Source organism: Bubalus bubalis, chromosome 11, assembly GCF_019923935.1.
Source record: "Bubalus bubalis isolate 160015118507 breed Murrah chromosome 11, NDDB_SH_1, whole genome shotgun sequence".
Lineage (NCBI taxonomy): Eukaryota > Metazoa > Chordata > Mammalia > Artiodactyla > Bovidae > Bubalus > Bubalus bubalis.
The window spans coordinates 23,605,859-23,626,237 of record NC_059167.1 but is presented as its reverse complement, the minus strand read 5'-3'; the positions used below and the strand labels follow the sequence as shown (position 1 = coordinate 23,626,237).

The following is a 20,379-nucleotide window of genomic DNA, read 5'->3' as shown; positions in this document are numbered from 1 at the left end:
TATCAGGGAAGCCCAGATAATACTATAGTCTGGTGCTAAACCCTCAGGTACTTAGAGACTGCCTTGGGGAGAGGGGAATGTGGCAGAATTCTGAATCCCCTTCTTCTGATTGATTCAGGAAAAGTCTGTTTTTATTTGTTTTACCTATTGGATTTCTGATTAAGGTCTGATATAGTTTTAGATGCTATATACTGTATACACCTTGAGAATATGGATAAATAGATTAGTGACCTGTCTATGGAAATTTTGGCAGCCATGAAAATTCCAGTATACATGAATTGAATAAATACTATATTGTCCCTATTGGGGATAATTGGAGAAAAAGATGGAACTGGAGGTTAATAATAAAAAAGGAAGGTAATATGAATGGTCAGTAGTAATAGTGATTTTTGAAATAAAACTTTGTGAGAAATAAAATGGATAAAGGAAAATAAACCCAGGTCTTAGGACTGCAAGTGGATCTGTGTGTGAGAAAGGCTGAAGGATCTGGGGAAGCCGGAGATCTGGGGAAGCTGGACTCAGGGCCCCGGAAGGTGGCGACTTGGGGAGGAGGGATATAGAACTGGAACTGTAAGAGGTGGAAGTGGACATTACTGAGTTGTCATGAAATCAGAAGAGCTTGAAAACCAAGGAGAAAGATGTAGTGCAATAGGGGATGAAGACAATCAACTAATCACAAAAATGTAAAATTATAACTATTATAACTAAGTATGCAGAGGAGAGGTATATGTTGTGTTGGTACCATGTGGAAGCAATGGCCAAGCTTAGATCTGAAAGAAGTTTTCTACTTAGGGTGCAAGTCACTTCTGAGGGTACCGGGTACTTTACCACTGCTGCTGCTGCTGCTGCTAAGTCGCTTCAGTCGTGTCTGACTCTGTGCGGCCCCATAGACGACAGCCTACCAGGCTCCTCTGCCCATGGGATTTTCCAGGGAAGAGTACTGGAGTGGGGTGCCATTGCCTTCTCTGACTCTACCATTAGTGCCCTTTAGTTCCTACCAAACTACTCAGAACATCAGTCTTTCTGAACCAGTGAAAGAGGGAGCAACATGTAGTGGTAGTGATAGCTTGACTTGGGCTGATTCTGATGGCAATGGCAGTGTAGTCTTAGGACCGTCTACCTACTTGATAGTTAGTATGAAAGTGAAAGAGGAGAGTGAAAAAGTTGCTTAAAGCTCAACTTTCAGAAAACTAAGATCATGGCATCTGGTCCCATCACTTCATGGCAAGTAAATGAGGAAACAGTGGAAACAGTGGCTGACTTTATTTCTCTGGGCTCCAAAATCACTGCAGATGATGATTGCAGCAATGAAATTAAAAGATGCTTACTCCTTGGAAGGAAAGTTATGACCAACCTAGATAGCATATTAAAAAGCAGAGACATTACTTTGCCAACAAAGGTCCGTCTAGTCAAGGCTATGGTTTTTGCAGTGGTCATGTATGGATGTGAGAGTTGGACTATAAAGAAAGCTGAGCATGGAAGAACTGATGCTTTTGAACTGTGGTGTTGGAGAAGACTCTTGAGAGTCCCTTGGACTGCAAGGAGATCCAACCAGTCCATCCTAAAGGAGAACAGTCCTGGGTGTTCATTGGAAGGACTGATATTGAAGCCTAAACTCCAATACTTTGGTGACCTGATGCGAAGAGCTGACTCATTTGAGAAGACCCTGATGCTGCGAAAGATTGAGGGCAGGAGGAGAAGGGGACGACAGAGGATGAGATGGTTGGATGGAATCACCAACTCAATGGACATGGGTTTGGGTGGACTCTGGGAGTTGGTGATGGACAGGGAGGCCTGGTGTGCTGTGGTTCATGGGGTTGCAAAGAGTTGGACACGACTGAGCAACTGAACTAACTGACTGACTAACAAATCCAGGATCTTTGATCCAGGAGACAAACAGTAAGGGAGATAAATTCCCTTTTACCAGTTTATGAGATAGCTTCTTGAGTCTGATTAGGTTTTTCTTGGTTCACTTCCAGCTCTCCTATCACTTGTGAATCCAAGTAAATTAGTGGTGAGGGAGATCCTGAAGATTTCTGTGATAGAAAATAAAAATTATTCATAAGTACTTATTATCACTAAAACAAAACTTTGGAATATTCTGAAATCTGTAAGGAACTAATAGATTCACATTATTATACTTAGTAATACCACAGTACTAAGCAAGTACATACTGAATTAATGAACAGGAAAGTATTACACGTGTGCAAGAAGCTTTGAGAAACCATAAACATATTTCAGCACATTTATTATGCTAGATTTCAACTAGAATTTTGAAAAGTTTTTTTTTTTTTTTTTTTTACATTAAGCTTGTGTTTTGTTTCAAATTGGCATGTGGTCACTAATGTAAAGCTTTTAACTTTCTTTTTATATGAGAACTGTGAAGTAATAGGGGAAACTAATAACAGAAACCTTGATCTGAATCCAGTCTTCTTCACTTTCAGTTCAGTTCAGTTCAGTCGCTCAGTCGTGTCTGACTCTTTGCGACCCCATGAATCGCAGTACGCCAGGCCTCTCTGTCCATCACCAACTCCCGGAGTTCACCCAAACTCTTGTCCATCGAGTCGGTGATGCCATCCAGTCATCTCATCCTCTGTCGTCCCCTTCTCCTCCTGCCCCCAATCCCTCCCAGCATCAGAGTCTTTTCCAATGAGTCAACTCTTGGCATGAGGTGGCCAAAGTACTGGAGTTTCAGCTTCAGCATCATTCCTTCCAAAGAACACCCAGGGCTGATCTCCTTCAGAATGGACTGGTTGGATCTTCTTGCAGTCCAAGGGACTCTCAAGAGTCTTCTCCAACACCACAGTTCAAAAGCATCAATTCTTCGGCTCTCAGCTTTCTTCACAGTCCAACTTTCACATCCATACATGACCACTTGAAAAACCATAGCCTTGACTAGACCTTATCTTGAATACAGTGTTACTAATTACCTGAGCTGTTCTCTCGGTCAAGTCATTATCTCTTATCGGGATGACTGCACTAGCTGATCTTGCTGTCACCCTTGCCCCTCTGTGCCCTATTCTCCATTTGGTAGCTAGAATAATTGTTCAAAAAAAAAAAAAAGAAGTCAGGGTTTTCCTTGTGGCTCCGTGGATAAGAATCCACCTGCCAATGTGGGAGACACAGTCCAGGAAGATCCCACATGCAGCAGAACAACTAAACCTGTGCACCACAACCACTGAGCCTGCAGTCTAGAGCCCGGGAGGCGCAACTGTGTGAGCCCACACACCCTAGAGACTGTGCTCCTCAATAAGAGAAGCCACCATAAAGAGAAGCCTGCACACTGCACCTGGAGAGAAGTTAGAGAAAAGCCCGTGCGCAGCAACCAAAACCCAGCACAGCCAGAAATAAATAAAGAAATAAAATTATTTTAAATATGTCATATCGTGTCAATCGTGATCGTATCTTAGTGATACGATCTTAGTGAATTTCCTATCTTAGTGAATAAAATCTAAAAACAAAAACAAAACAAAACACCCGCAAACATAAAAATCTTTTGTGTCTTTGGCCCCTGGCTGTCTCTTCGACCTTATTTCCTTTTATTCTGCCTCCTGGTTTCTGTGTTTCAGCTACTACATTAGCCCCCTTGTTTATTCCTCCAGCACACTAGGTATCTTCTCACCAAAGAGTGGACTTGTGCACTTGCTGTAATTCTTTATTCCTGTGTACTGTTTCACTGGATAGCCATATGGTTCATTTTCTCATCTCCTTTAAACTTTGGCTCAAATGTCAGTTTATTAAAGAGGCTTTCCCCGACTACCTTCCATGAAATAGCCCTTACTTCCTTCTGTTACAATGTGTTCTCTGATCCTGACTCACTTTTCTTTAAAGCACTTATCATCTGCCATATATATTTATTTGTCTTTCTCAGTAGCATGTAAGTTCCATGAGGGAAGGATTTTTTTGTTTTGTTGTTTTTGTTCACTGTTGTATCCTTAGCACCTAGAATGGTATCTGGCATATAGTGGTGATGGTTTAGTCACTGAGTTGGGTCCAACTCTTTGTGACCCCATTGACTGTAGCCTCTCAGACTCCTCTGTCCATGGGACTTTCCAGGCAAGAATGCTGGAGTGGGCTGCCATTTCTTTCTCCAGTGGGTCTTCCCCACCCAGGGATTGAACCTGGGTCTCCTGCATTGGAGGCAGATTCTTTACCAACTGAGCTACCAGGCATATGATAGGTCCTCAAATATTGGTTGAATGAATGAATATTAAGTGCACCTTTTGGAAAGAATGCTTTTTATAAAAAAGACATCCACTAGATGGCATTGCTTTCAAATTTTTTGTAATTAATGTCTGGGAGGAAAAGATAAGATCTTTTGCTTGCTGTATCCAAAAAGACCTTTGTAATAAAGATTGTCCTAGATTAATGTGAGGCCTACAGAATATTACATTTATATTTGGTTTTTGATTTATATGTATTTTAGATACATTTTTCTAAAGTAAACATGTGGAGAAGCTTATAGGAAAACAACAGCATATTGGTATGTAATAGCCATAAGATACCGTTACTTAGCGTGGTTAACTGTGATGTCCATATAGTTCATGTCCACACACTGACCATCCTGCTTCTGAGGGGCCTACATGCAACAAGAGAGCAGAAATAAGTTCCAGAGTCTTTCACTACTCGAGCCACCAGTTGAAATCAGGCCTAGTGTTAGAGGCAGGAAATTGTTGTTGTCTGTCAGCTGTTCAGTTGTTGCCGCCAATGAGTTAAGTACTCTCATCTCATTAGGTACTCTCAGTCCGGTTCCTAATCAATTGAAGATCCAAATATTAAAAAAAACCCTCCCTGTTTCCGGCAGATGTCACCATCACTATCCTGTTGAAAAGCAGTAGGCTCCAAGGGTCAGAGTTTTTTAGCTGACTTCTCTGACTAGCACTTAACTCAGCAAATAGTTTTTCTAATCAAGAAATTTGCACATTTTCCCTAAGCTGTTAAAATCTGCCCATTCCGCCTTTGCCCGTGTCACCTCATTTCTTCTTGCTTTCATCACTTACTTCATTATTTGTCCAATCCCTATGCCTACCTCTCTCATGTACTTCTCCTGAATGGTCATTTGATCCATCTTGTTCTCACTTTGATGGATCCTGGTTCTCAAGCTGGAATCGGGGTTGCCAGGAGAAATATAACTAATCTCAGATATGCAGATGACACCACCCTTATGACAGAAAGTGAAGAGGAACTAAAGAGCTTCTTGATGAAAGTGAGAGGAGAGTGAAGAAGCTAGCTTAAAAACTCAACATTCAAAAAATGAAGATCATGGCATCTGGTTCCCATCACTTCATGGCAAATAGATGGGAAAACAATGGAAACAATGAGAGACTTTATTTTTTTGGGCTCCAAAATCACTGCAGTTGGTGATTGCAGCCATGAAATTAAAGGACGCTTGCTCCTTGGAGGAAAAGCTATGACCAACCTAGACAGCATTTTAAAAAGCAGAGACATTACTTTGCCAACAAAGGTCCATTTAGTCAAAGTATGGTTTTTCCAGTGGTCATGTGTGGATATGAGAGTTGGACCTCTTCTTGGAACTCACTATTTAGAAAGGAAAAGTGTTTTTTATACTTTTGTATCATTAAATGGGACATAAAATATAGGATGGTTTTAGTGTTTACAGTCATTCCTCCCAGTCATCCTTGGATGATTAAGTTTTGGAGCTGCTAACTATCAGAGACAGAGACAGTTACACTCGAAGATTTACATTTTTAACCAGAAATATCTGAAATTTCTAGTATTACTCCATTTCTTATATTATTAATGGTAAAGTTGCATCTGTTTCAACTTGTCACCTCTAATGCTCAGCCTACCCCATGTATTTGATCTAGCTTTGAGGTGAGAATTCAGTGTTTAGAAAATAGTTGTTTTTTTTTTTTCTGAAGGAAATGATGGGGTTCTCTTGTGGTTCAGACTATAAAGAATAGGCCTGCAATGCAGGAGATCAGTATTTGATCCTTTAGTCAGGAAGAACTCCTGGAGAAGGGAATGGCCACCCACTCCATTATTCTTGCCTGAAGAATTCCACGAACATAGGAACCTGGTGGGCTACAGTCTGCTGCTGCTGCTAAGTCACTTCAGTCGTGTCCAACTCTGTGACCCCATAGATGGCAGCCCACCAGGCTCCCCCGTCCCTGGGATTCTCCAGGCAAGAACACTGGAGTGGGTTACCATTTCCTTCTCCAATGCATAAAAGTGAAAAGTGAAAGTAAAGTCGCTTAGTCGTGTCGGACCCTCAGCGACTCCATGGACTGCAGCCTACCAGGCTCCTCCGTCCATGGGATTTTCCAAGCAAGAGTACTGGAGTGGGGTGCCATTGCCTTCTCCGGGGCTACAGTCTATGGGGTCTCAAAGAATCGGACGTGACTACTAAGCACAAAGGCAATGTGGATAGCATCCATATGTTTAGAAAATAGCATCCTGTTTACAAAGGAGCAATTAGATAGCATTTATTTAGTATGTATTAAGCTTTAATTGATAAATCATATTTTTCTGGTCTGAGACATGGAGATTTACTGATATCTGATTATTAGAATAATATTCAAATATATATTTCATTCATGAAATTGAAAGCCTTTACTAAACACATCTTATAGGTGGTAGTCAGATGGTCATTTATAAAATAACATTTTTGTGTTAAACCTCAGAGATACTGCTTTCTCAGCACTAGATGAGATCTAAAAGCCCTTGCTGGGCTCATGCTCTGACTGGTGATCTTTTAGGGATTATAAAGAAGGGCTTCCATTCCAAAAACATATACAAAGCCATTTTGCTTATACCTGCTGTATTGATAAGGCTTTTTTTCTAGTGTTACTTATGGCTTATGAGTTTCCTAAATAAAAGTCATTAGAGGTTTAGTAGTGTAACCAGAGATCAAATTGCCAACATCCGCTGGATCATGGAAAAAGCAAGAGAGTTCCAGAAAAACATCTATTTCTGCTTTATTGACTATGCCAAAGCCTTTGACTGTGTGGATCACAATAAACTGTGGAAAATTCTGAAAGAGATGGGAATACCAGACCACCTGATCTGCCTCTTGAGAAATCTGTATGCATGTCAGGAAGCAACAGTTAGAACTGGACATGGAACAACAGACTGGTTCCAAATAGGAAAAGGAGTACGTCAAGGCTGTATATTGTCACCCTGCTTATTTAACTTTTATGCAGAGTACATCATGAGAAACGCTGGACTGGAGGAAGCACAAGCTGGATTCAAGATTGCCGGGAGAAATCTCAATAACCTCAGATATGCAGATGACACCACCCTTATGGCAGAAAGTTAAGAGGAACTAAAAAACCTCTTGATGAAAGTGAAAGAGGAGAGTGAAAAAGTTGGCTTAAAGCTCAACATTCAGAAAATGAAGATCATGGCATCTGGTCCCATCACTTCATGGCAAATAGATGGGGAAACAGTGGAAACAATGGCTGACTTTATTTTTTGGGCTCCAAAATCACTGCAGATGGTGACTGCAGCCATGAAATTAAAAGACGCTTACTCCTTGGAAGGAAAGTTATGTCCAACCTAGATAGCATATTCAGAAGCAGAGACATTACTTTGCCAACAAAGTTTCGTCTAGTCAAGGCTATGGTTTTTGCATTGGTCATGTATGGATGTGAAAGTTGGACTGTGAAGAAGGCTGAGCGCCGAAGAATTGATGCTTTTGAACTGTGGTGTTGGAGAAGACTCTTGAGAGTCCCTTGGACTGCAAGGAGATCCAACCAGTCCATTCTGAAGGAGATCAGCCCTGGGATTTCTTTGGAAGTAATGATGCTGAAGCTGAAACTCCAGTACTTTGGCCACCTGATGCGAAGAGTTGACTCATTGGAAAAGACTGATGCTGGGAGGGATTGGGGGCAGGAGGAGAAGGGGACGACAGAGGATGAGATGACTGGATGGCATCACCAACTCAATGGACAAGAGTTTGGGTGAACTCCGGGAGTTGGTGATGGACAGAGAGGCCTGGCGTGCTGCAATTCATGGGGTCGCAAAGAGTCGGACATGACTGAGCAACTGAACTGAACTGAGCGTGACCTTAAATATTGACTTATTTAAAAATTTTATTACAATTTTAAAGGTTACTATCCATTTATAGTTATTACAGAATATTGGCTATATTCCCTGTATTGTACAATACATCCTTGAGCCTGTCTTACACCCAATAGTTGGTATCTTCAACTCTTCCACCCCTGTACTACCCCTCCCCACTCCCCACTAGTAACCAATAGTTGTTCTCCGTATCTGTGAGTCTGCTGCTTTTTTGTCGTATTCACCAGATTGTTGTGTATTTTTTAGATTACACGTGTATGTGATACCATAGTGTTTGTCTTTCTCTAACTTATTTCACTTAGCATAATGCTTTCCAAGTCCATCCATGTTGCTGCAAATGGCAGAAGATATTAACTATTGTTGCTTGTGCTATTTTTTCCCTTCACAGACTAGTTGAGATAGCAGAATCTCGTTTTCCCAGATATTTTGACACTGAAGAAAAATTACTTTTGACAAGCAGTAAAGTTCATCTTTATCGGGAACTTAGCTGTGATGAAGTTCTACAAAGGTATGCTGTTTTAGATTTTGGCATGTTAGTAATACTTTGAAGATTTATTCTTTTGTTCTTCATGTTTTCAGCTTCTGAGTGAAAAAAAGTCCCTACATATTAGGATTAAGAGAAAAATCATTTCAGTGTTCTTTATTTACCACAGCCTATTGGTTGAAGTATTTCTTTAAAAATGAAAAAAAATTAAATGAATAAAATGTTTTAGATTTGACTAATTAAGTGGTGTATTAATTATCTACTGTTCTGTTAACAAATTACCCCAAAATTTAGCAGCTTAAAATAATCTATTTATCTCACCTCGTTTTTGAGGGTTAGTTATCTGGGAATAGCTTAATTGGGTATTTCTGGGTCAAAGTTGCTCAAGAACTTGCAGTTAAGCTGTTGGGCAGGGCTGTAGTCATCTCAAGGGTCACTTGAGGCTGGGAGATCTTGGAGAATTCCTGGATCACTCATGTAGTTGTTGGGAGACTTCCATTTCTTCCTGGATTCTAGCCAGAGGTCTCCATTTCTCACCATGTGAGCCTCTCCATAGGGCTTCTTACAATATGTTGTTTATGCAAAAAAGTGCACAACTTAAAAGTTGAGAATTATGTTTTATTCAGTGGTCATACTGAGGACTTCAGCTTGGGGGGCAGCCTCTCTGATATCTCTGAGAGACTACTCTAAGGATGTAAGGGAGGAACCAGGATATAGGAGTTTCTGCAACAAAAAACCAGGTAGTCAGAATATCAAAAGATGCCTGTTAATTAAAGAAAAACCAGACATCTTAAAAAAAAAAAAAATATATATATATATATATATATTTATTTGGCTGTAGCAGGTCTTAGTTGCTAGTTTCAACACATGGAATCTTCCTTGCAACATGCAGGTTCACAAGGGATCTATAGTTGTGGCCTGTGGGATCTAGTTCCCTGACCAGGGATTGAACCTGGGCCCCATGCATTGGGAGTATGGAGTCTTAGCCTCTGGACCACAATGGAAGTCCCCAAATCAGACATATTGAGTTAAAGAATTTAGCACGTTTCTGTGTGTGGGAAGATGCAAGAGTCTGGGCTCATTGAAATCATTCCTTTGATATGCACCTTAACTGTCTAGACCCAGTATCTTGCTTTTCTCCATCCTGAATTCCCTCATGGTACACAGCTTCAGTAGCTGATGGCTTGATGGCCTCAACATCATTTGTTTACTCATGTGGCAGGTGGCATTTCTGGTCCACAGTGGTATCTTGCCTTCCCCAGAGCGAGTGCTCTTGAGAGAGAGTGGACAAATGAGAAAGATCCCAAGATGGAAGCTGTAGCCTTTTACAGCCTATCTCTCAGCAATGATGCACCATCGTTTTGCCATTTGGTCCACAGACGAACCCTGGTACAGTTGGGAAGGGGACTCCATAGGGATGTGAATACCGGGAGATGGGAGTAAGTGGGGGCCATTTTGGAGACTAGCCACTGCAAGTAGTTTTGCTCTAAAACTGGAGCTTTAGCAATATCATGAAAAAACCAAGGAATAAATCTACAGGAAAATATTTTGTCCTATTTACAAAAGAATGCAATATGTATGGAAGAGCTGGAAAATAAGTTATGTTTATTGAGAATATCTGCACTAACTACTGTAACTTAGAGAAGAGTAATTTGTTGTTTTGCAGTTGGTTAACCTTTGCAGTGCTCAATTTTTAAGAATTGTACCTTAAAGTCATCCACTATCTTATATATTCTGCTTTTACAGGATTGAATCCTTGGAAGAAGAAATTATTTCCAAAGGAGTTAAACTTGTGATTATTGACTCTGTTGCTTCTGTGGTAAGAAAGGAGTTTGATACACAGCTTCAGGGCAACGTGAGAGAAAGGAACAAGTTCTTGGCAAGAGAAGCAGCCTCTTTGAAGTATTTGGCTGAGGAATTTTCAATCCCAGTAAGTTTTTCTTTTTCTTTTTTTCCTTTCTTTTATATGAAGTTCACTATCTTTTAATATCAAATAATATAATTAGAAAGAATTATAAAACAGATGACTTTTTAAGGGTAACACAGTCTGATTGCTATAGCAAATACTGCCATCTTCTAAAATTTGTTTATCTGTTGAGATTGTTTTATCTTTTTCATAATTTGAGCCTAGAGCAGATTTAAATATTATTTTCCAAAGTTCCTATAGTCGGTCCTTTTCTTCTCTCTCATTGTTTCCTCTTTGTGCATGTTTTTATATTACTTTTGTTATGCTGAGGTAAGTAATAATTAAAACTCCATGAAATCGCCCATATCTATATACCTTTTTTTAAATGACAGTATTCATCAGTTTTATAAATTTTTAAGGTTTAAATATTGTTATTGTGTTCAGTGCTGTTTTGTATGCTGTAGAAATTGGTTTGCTTCAAAAGCCAGAGATTGATTCTTAGGGTATGAACATTGGGAGCGATAGTAATGAAAGTGTAAGTAAGGAAAACTTGAAAACTTACTTTTGGCATGACTTTCAGTAGTGGACCAGGAAATCTGAAGATGAGATGTATTGTAAGTTTGTGGTGGGTAAGCTACAAGAGCAATAAGTTATATTCCCATCAGTAGCGTGTGGGAGAGTACAACTTATTCTGAAGTCTCGCCAGCATTTAGTACTGTCAGGCTTTTAAATTTTAGCCATGTGTCATCTCAACAGAAGATAGGAAAATTCCTTAAACTGAGATAAAATTTAGTAATGATTTTATAATTTTTAGATTTGTTTGGAAAATTAAAACCTTGGATCTTGGTAACATAGGAATATGTACTATTAGTGGAAACTATCACATAGCCTTTGAGATTTATAAACTAAAACAAGGAGTTGAGGGAGAAAATGTGGCATCCAGAAAGTTCTGCATGTTTTAATGGCTTTTAAATTCATATTTTGGATTATATGGTATAATTCCTGGTGAAGCAAGTGCTGTAAAAGTTATCTTGGATGATGTTTATCTTTTAAATTTTGTTACAGTTACATAAAGGGACAAATTCAAACTGTATATTTCCTGGTCAGACTAGGGAATTAAAAAATATTTTATAGAGTGGATTAAGTGGAAAAGTTAAGTATATATGTTTATTTCATTAATTCATACTGTTGCCTGATTTAATCTTACGTAAAATATGAAAATTCACTTTTTAAAAGTTGTATTATTTTTCTATTGTAATTATAGACTAATACATTTCAGTTTTTTCTCAGGTTGTTATTTTTCTGAGTGAGAAAGGGCCTCTGCTTTTGTTTGTTTTTATAGAGCCGTCTGAAAGAATGGGTGCTTAGCATCTCCATATTCCTCTGTCTTTGCCTTTGTTTTTCTGTTTAGAGGTAATAAATGCAGAATACAACATATATTCATATAACACAGTATGGTATTGGTTTTTCTGACAAATCAGTATTGGTTTTAGAAAGCTTTTGAAAAATACTTCCTTTAGGAAATGTCTGACTTTTCCTAGTCTACTTAGCTTGTCTAAATGGAAAACCATAAACTTTTAAACTTTTATACTATACTTTGAATAGGTGACTTCGTATGGAACAAAATACGTTAAAAAGTATGTTGTCTTTTGGTTCATTGTACCTTTCAAATTAGCAACCTTATGCCTCTGTATTAACTCAAAGTGAAAGTGAAAGTCACTCAGTCGTGTCCGTCTCTTTGCAACCCCATGGACTATACAGCCCATGGAATTCTCCAGGCCAGAATTCTGGAGTGGGTAGCCTTTCCCTTCTCCAGGGGATCTTTCCAGCCCAGGGATCTAACCTAGGTCTCCCACATTGCAGGCAGATTCTTTACTAGCTGAGCCACAAGGGAAGTCCAAGAATACTGGAGTGGTTAGCCTATCCCTTTTTTTTTTTCTTTCTTTTTTTTTCCTATCTCTTCTCCAGTGGATCTTCCCATCGCAGAAATCGAACTGGGGTCTCCTGTTTGTGTTTACTCAAACATGTCCACAAACATTCCTGTCCCAGTAAGTGTTTGCTGTTCCTTAGCCTGAAATATTCCTCCACTATATCCATATGATTTATTGTCTCCTGTTGTCTTGTTAGCGAGGACTTCCCTGACCATACAAGTATTAATCACACTGCTTGTGTCTCTCTCTTATTATGCTTTATGTTCCTCCATCATAGTTTTCACCCTCTAGCATTATATATTTTTTATGTTTATTGTTTGTGTGTCCCCGCCGCCCCATCGCATGGTTATAGGGACTCTGTCTTCTTTGTTCATGGCTTTATTCTCAGTACCAGGAATAGTGCCTAACACGTAGTAGGCACACAGAATGTGTGAACTTAGATATTGCATTTCTTCTTAGGCTTGATTTAATCATGTATATATTTATATTGAACTTAAATTTTATTATTTGCTTTAAATTCTATATTGACCCTATCTTTAATATTATTTACTGTTTATATAGTGATAACATATAATTTTAGATGGCAGAATCTTATCATATAGGAGCTGCACTCAGTTTACACTGGTGTCTTATAGGAAGAAAAATAGTTTTGAAGATTCTTAAGCTTGGAAAAGGCTTTAGAGATCTAGATAGTATCACAAAGCCAGGAATTTTAGAAGAGATTTTATGTCAGTTTAGTAAAACTGTGAAAAGTGAATGTCTGATGATCTCTGAAGACTGGGCAAAAAGCCAGGCCCTCCAACCTGTTGTTTGGCTGTGGATCTGAGGTGGTGGATAGGGCCAGGAAACCTGGCATATTGATACACTTTAGGTATGTTTTCATTCAGATGAGAATAAAGAGTCAAACCAACTTGGGTGGTGGGTTGATTGCTTCATTGAATTTAAATATTTCTCGATAGTGAAACTTCAGTGCTTTAAAAATGTGGGAAAAAAGCTTAAAATATAATTTGTATTTCATTTTGATCATCACACTGTGTATGTTTGTGTGTGGTATGTACAGTTGTCCCTCAGTGTCTGTAGGAACTTGCTTCCAGAACACCCACAGATACCAAAGTCTGCAGATGTTCAAGTCCCTTGTGTAAAATGGTGGGCCTCCTTATCTGTGGGTGTTATGTTCAGGGCTTTGCATCAGAAATTCTTTAAGTGAGAATTTTTGATCCATGGTTGGTTGACTCCTCAGTTTTGGAACCCATGAATATGGAAAATGATCATATGTATGTTTGTATGCAAGCATGTCTATGTGCATGGAGATTTCAACTTCCTTTCTCAGTAACTAACGGAATAAATAGAAAGTCAGAAGAATAACATCAATCAGCTTGATCGAATTGATATTAGATTAGATTATAAAACTTCCCACTTAAATGCCTGCAGAATACATACTCCTTTCAGGTGCACATGAGATATTCACCAAGATAGACTATATTTGGTGCTGTAAAATAAATCTCAACATATTTAAAAGATTGAAATAGTACAAAGTATGTTTTTAGACCACAAGAAAATTGAACTAGAAACAGAAACATGTCTGGAAAATTCATAGGTATTTGCAAATTAAGTAAAAACACTTCTAAGTAACTCATGAGTCACAGAATAAATCTTCTAAGAACTTAGAAAATATTTTGAAATAAGTAAAAATGAAAATACAGTGTATCAAAATCTGTGGGTTGCAGCTAAGTCAGTGCTTGGAGGGAATTTTTTTTTTCTGCTATAAGCACTTGATTAAAGAAAGAAAGACTTATTTAATATTTAATATTAATTTTTAATATTTAACATTAAACTAATATTTATTACTTAATTTTAATATTTATTATTTGATTTTTATTTAATATTTATTTAAAGCAATCAGTGATCTAAGCTAGTGAACAGTAGAAAAAAATTAAATCCAAAATAAGCAGAAGGAAGGAAATAAGATAAAAGCATAAATTCATGAAATTAAAAATAGGAAAAAATAGAGAAAAAAATCAGTGAAATAAAAAGCTGGTTCTTTGAAAAGTTTAGTAGAGTTGATAAGACTCTCCAGACTGATCAAGAGAAAAAAGAGAGAAAAAGCAAATTAACAGTATCAGGAATGAAAGAGGTTATATATCACTGGAGGTCCTCAGATATTAAATGAACAATAAGGGATTGTTATGATCAACTTCATTTCACTAAATTTAGTGATGAAATGGATAAATTCTTTGAAAGCTATAAACTACCAAAGCTTTCTGAGGAAGAACCATATAACCTGGATAGTTTCATATCCATTAAAGCAATGGAGCTTAAGGGACTTCCCTGGTGGCTCAGTGGTAAAGAACCCACCTGCCAATGTGGGAGACTTGGGTTTGACCCCTGATCTGGGAAGATCCCACATGCTGCTACAAAGCAACTAAGCCAACTGTTGAACCTGTGGTCTGAAGAGCCTGAGAGTCACAGCTGCTGAGCCCATGTGCTGCAGCTACTGACGCCCATGCAGCCTACACCCAGCTCCACAGCAAGGGAAGCCGCCACAGTGAGAAGCACACACGCCATAACTAGAGAGCAGCCCCTGCTTGCTGCAATTAGAGAAAAGCCCGTGCAGCAACAGAAATCCAGCACAGCCAAAAATAAGGAAGTAAACAAAATTATTAAAAAGAACAGAAATTGAATTTGTAGTTAAAAATCCCATGAAGAGACAGCTACATGTAAAAGGAGGAAATTAGAACACTTCCTAACACCACACACAAAGATAAACTCAAAATGGGTTAAAGACTTAAATGTAAGACCATAAACTATAAAACTCTTAGAGGAAAACATAGGCAGGACACTCAACGACATAAATGAAAGCAAGATCCTCTATGACCCACCACGTAGAGTAATAGAAATAAAACCAAAAATATACAAGTGGGACCTAATTAAACTTAAAAACTTTTGCACAGCAAAGGAAACTATAAACAAAGTGAAAAGACAACCCTCAGAATGGGAGAAAATAGTAGCAAATGAAACAACTAACTAAAGGATTAATTCAAAAAATATACAGGCAGCTTGTACAACTCAATACCAGAAAAACAAACAACCTAATCAAAAAGTGGGAAAAAGACCTGAATAGACATTTCTCCAAAGAAGACATACAGATGGCTAGCAAACACATGAAAAGATGCTCGACATTGCTCGTTATTAGAGAAATGCAAATCAAAACTACAATGAGATATCACCTCACACGGGTCAGAATGGCCATCATCAAAAAGTCTACAAACAATAAATGCTGGAGAGGGTGTGGAGAAAAGAGAAACCTCTTGCAGTGTTGGTGGAATGTAAATTGATACAGCCACTATGGAAGATGGTAGGGAGATTCCTTAAAAAACTAGGAATAAAACCACCACATGACCCAACAATCCCACTCCTAGGCATATACTCTGAGGAAAGCAAAATTGAAAAAGACACATGTACCCCAATGTTCACTGTAGCACTATTTACTGTAGCTAGAACATGGAAGCAACGTAGATGTCCACTGACAGATGAATGGATAAAGAAGTTGTGGTACATATACACAATGAAATATTACTCAGCCATAAAAGGAACATATGAGTCAGTTCTAATGAAGTGGATGAACCTAGAGCCTATTATACAGAGTGAAATAAGTCAGAAAGAGAAAGATAAATATTGTATACTAATGCATATATATGGAATTTAGAAAGATGATACCAAGAATTTATCTGCAGGGCAGCAGTGGAGAAACAGACACAGAGAACAGACTTATGGACATGGGGAGAGGAGAGGAGAGGGTGTGATGTACGGAGAGAGTAACATGTAAACTTACATTACCATATGTAAAATAGAGAGCCAATGGGAATTTGCTGTATGTCTTTGGGAACCCAAACAGGGGCTCTGTATCAACCTAGAGGGGTGGGATGGGGAGGGAGATGGGAAGGAGATTCAAGAGGGAGGGGACATATGTATACCTATGGCTGATTCATGTTGAGGTTTGACAGAAAACAACAAAATTCTGTAAAGCAATTATCCTTGAATTAAAAATTATATAAATTAATAAACAAAATCCCATGGAGAAAATTCTAGGTAAAATTCACTGGTAAAATCTATCAAACATTTAAGGGTGAAATAATATCAGTTTTACACAAACAACTACAGACTGATGTTTCTCATGAACATAAATATACAAATCCTTAAAAATATTAACAAAGTAAATTCAGCAATAAATAAAAAGAGTGAATACATCATGACCGAGCAGAGCTTATTTCAGGATTGCTAGGCTGATTTTGAATGCAACATTAAGATGTAAAATTTACCACAGCAACAGATAAATAAAAAAGATCATTTCAGTAGATGTAGAAAGAAAAAATCATTGACAAAATCTATTAACTATTTATGATGAAAACTCTGAGGAAACCCAGAGTAGAAGGGAACTTTCTAAACCTGATAAAGGATTTAATACTTAATAGTGCAAGGCAATGGCAACCCACTCCAGTACTCTTGCCTGGAAAATCCCATGGATGGAGGAGCCTGGTAGGCTGCAATCCATGGGGTCGCTAAGAGTCGGGCACGACTGAGCGACTTCACTTTCACTTTTCACTTTCATGCATTGGAGAAGGAAATGGCAACCCACTCCAGTGTTCTTGCCTGGAGAATCCCAGGGACGGGGGAGCCTGGTGGGCTGCTGTCTATGGGGTCGCACAGAGTCGGACACGACTGAAGTGACTTAGCAGCAGCAGCAGCAGTGAAATACTGACTTCTTTATTCCTAAGATTGGGAATAAGGCAAAGATGGTCTATTCTTGTAATTTCTAATTAGCAGTGTATTGTTGAATCTAGCCAGTGTGATATGGCAAGAAAAAGAATACAAGTGTATTCAGATTAGAAGAAATAAGACTATCTTTACTCATAGACAATATGATGTATTTGGTAGAAAACCCCAAAGATTTTACCCAAAAAAGCTACTAGATTTAATGAGTGATTTTAGTAAGATTACAGAGTATGGGAATCAATATATAGGCATTAATTGTTTTTCTGTAAGCTAGTGATGGACAATTGGAAATCAAAACTTACAACCTATACCATTAATAAGAGAACCTTAAACCATGAAATATTTGGTGATAAATGTAGCAAAATATATGTAAGATTTATATGCTGAAAGCTATAAAACATTGATGAGAGAAATCAAAGTAGACCTAAATAAATGAAAATATACCATGCTCATATACTCAAGACTCAGAAGTGCCACAGTGTTAATTGTGTATGCTTGTATCTTTGTCAGTATTTGGTAATGTCAGGATTTTTGTTTTTGTTTTTTGAAGTATTTTAACAGGTATATAGTAGTACTGCATTGTGATTTTAATTTGCATTTCTTAATGACTAATGATTTTGAGCATATTTTCTCATGCTTATTTGTCATCTGTATATCTTCCTTACTGAAGTGCTTCCTTACTGAAGTGTCTCCAAATTGCTCTGTATATTCCATACACAATCCTGTAGATCCCAGTAGGCTTTTGGGTAGAAGTCAATAATCTGACTGTGAAATCTATGTAGGAAAGCAAAAGATTAAGAATAGCTAGAGCAATTTATGAAAAAGAAAGTGTAGTTAGAAGACTTGCACTCCCTGATTTTAAGAGCTACTAGAAAGCCATAATAATTAAGACAACATTGTACTGACACCAGATCAATGGAACAGAGTAGAGAGTGAAGAAATAAATCCACAGTTTGCAGTTAATTTTGAACAAAGATGCTAAGAGAAGTCAATGGAAAAGGAATAGTTTTGTCAACAAATGATGCTAGAACCAGTGGATATCCGTATGTAAAAAACAACAAATAAACTAATTCCTTTCACTATTATAGAAACTCAACTCAAAATGAATCATACACCATAACATAACACCTAAAACTATAAAACTTCTAAGGAAAAAAAAAAAACATGGGAGAAAATCTTTGTGGCCTGGGGCCAGGCAAAGATTTCTTAAATGACATAAAAAAACATAAAATATAAAATATTAACATTTCTATTGTTTGAAGACACTTAAGAAAATGAAAAAATAAGCCACAGACTGAGATAATACTTGTGCAACTCATATGTTAAACGACTTGGTAACTAGAAATATAAGGAACTATGAAAACTCTAACAATCTAATTTTTAAAATGGACAAAAAAAAATGGGCAAAATATTTGAATAAGCACTTCAGTAAGGAAGATATACAGATGACAAATAAGCATGAGAAAATATGCTCAAAATCATTAGTCATTAAGAAATGCAAATTAAAATCACAATGCAGTACTACTATATACCTGTTAAAATACTTCAAAAAACAAAAACAAAAATCCTGACATTACCAAATACTGATAAAGATACGCGCGTACAGAGCACCTTAAATTCTCCTACGTACTGATGGAAATGCTATTAATGGTATCGCCACCATGGAAAACAGTTTCTTACAAACATCTACTTTAACCATATGACCCAGCAGTCTTTCTCCTAGGTATTCTTTTTACCCAAATATATCAGTGCAAAAACCTGAAAATATTTTTAGTGGTTTAATTCATAATCACCAAACACCAGAAACAGCCCAGACAGGTCTGGGTTATAGTAGTAACTAGTTGTTCTTTTAAATTCAATTTATTTATCACAGAGCTTCAAATACAGCTTAACAAGTAAAAAAAAAAAAAAAAAAGCTGTAAGGGGCCCTTATGTCTAATATTTAACATCTTCATTTTATAAATCAGAGAATCTTATCATCTTATCTCTCTTCTAGAAACAGTAATGCTTTGTTTCCCACTTGTTTGCTTCAGGACTTTCAAATGCCAGCGAGCGCATTCTCATTTTGCCCTATTAGCTCACTGTCCAAAGGTCAGCAAATCTTTTCTGTAAAGAGCCAGATAGTAATATTTTAGGTTTTATGGGCCCTACAGTCTCTGTGCAACTACTCAATCAGCCATAGTAGCATAAAGGAGCCTTAAACAATTTGTAAACAAATGGGTAAGGTTGCAGTTCAATACGATTCGTTTACAAAACCAGATGGAGGGTCACAGGCCTTGGTTTGCCATCCCCTGATCTGCCCCTTTCCCTTTGCTCCTTAGCCTCAGGACCCAAGGCTGGTGCTACCAGTAGGATGAGGATTTTAGAGGAAGGGTCAGAGAGCAGTCTCCTCATAAAGCAGTGTTTTCTCCAACTAGTGTAAGGCACTGTTGCTAAGTCACTTCAGTCGTGTCCAACTTTGTGCGACCCCATACACGGCAGCCCACCAGGCTCCCCCGTCCCTGGGATTCTCCAGGCAAGAACACAGGAGTGGGTTGCCATTTCCTTCTCCAATGCATGAAAGTGAAAAGTGAAAGTGAAGTCGCTCAGTTGTGTTCGACTCTGTGTGACCCCATGGACTGCCGCCTACCAGGCTCCTCCATCCATGGGATTTTCCAGGCAAGAGTACTGGAGTGGGGTGCCATTGCCTTCTCTGGTGTAAGGCATAATGCAAGTAATACTTTCATTAACCTCCATTTCTGACTTCAGGATTATTATAATATCATAGAAGTATATAGAATTATGTGCTAAGTCACTTCAGTCATGTCTGCCTCTTTGTGACCCTATGGACTATATAGCCTGCTAGGCTCTTCTTTCCATGGGATTTTCCAGGCAAGAATACTGCAGTGGGTTGCCATTTCCTCCTCCAGGGGATCTTTCCAACACAGGGATTGATCCCGAGTCTCTTATGTCTCCTGCATTGGCAGGCAGGTTCTTTACCAAAAAGTAGTTAATAACTCTTCGTTTTAAACCATACTTACGAAACCATAAAAGTGGGTTGTATTTATAAATAACACAATACTATTCAAATTAATTATTCTAATATTATAGATGATAATTTTTTAAATTAAACTATTACTTGCAATATAAATATACTAACTTATGGTGTAGCTTCTTTTGAATTATGTGTGTGTGTGTGAGTGTGTGTGTGTGTGTGTGTGTGTGTGTATTTACTGTAGTTCATGTGATGCCTCAACTTTGAA

At 38.0% G+C, this 20,379-nt stretch overlaps 1 protein-coding gene across 10 annotated transcripts in view; it reads left to right on the top strand.

Annotated features, from left to right (window-relative positions):
* The window catches only part of RAD51B (RAD51 paralog B), a 617,639-nt gene that overhangs the window by 35,649 nt on the left and 561,611 nt on the right, over positions 1-20,379 (top strand). For 9 of the 10 annotated variants that reach the window (XM_006056167.4, XM_044924813.2, XM_044924814.2 and 6 more), the window contains 2 exons: positions 8,432-8,551; positions 10,274-10,457. In XM_006056167.4, the coding sequence (XP_006056229.1) occupies positions 8,432-8,551; positions 10,274-10,457 (304 nt within the window). Of the gene's footprint in view, positions 1-8,431; positions 8,552-10,273; positions 10,458-17,005; positions 17,108-20,379 lie in introns of those variants that run through there. The other variant, XM_045162038.1, reaches the window with a different exon arrangement.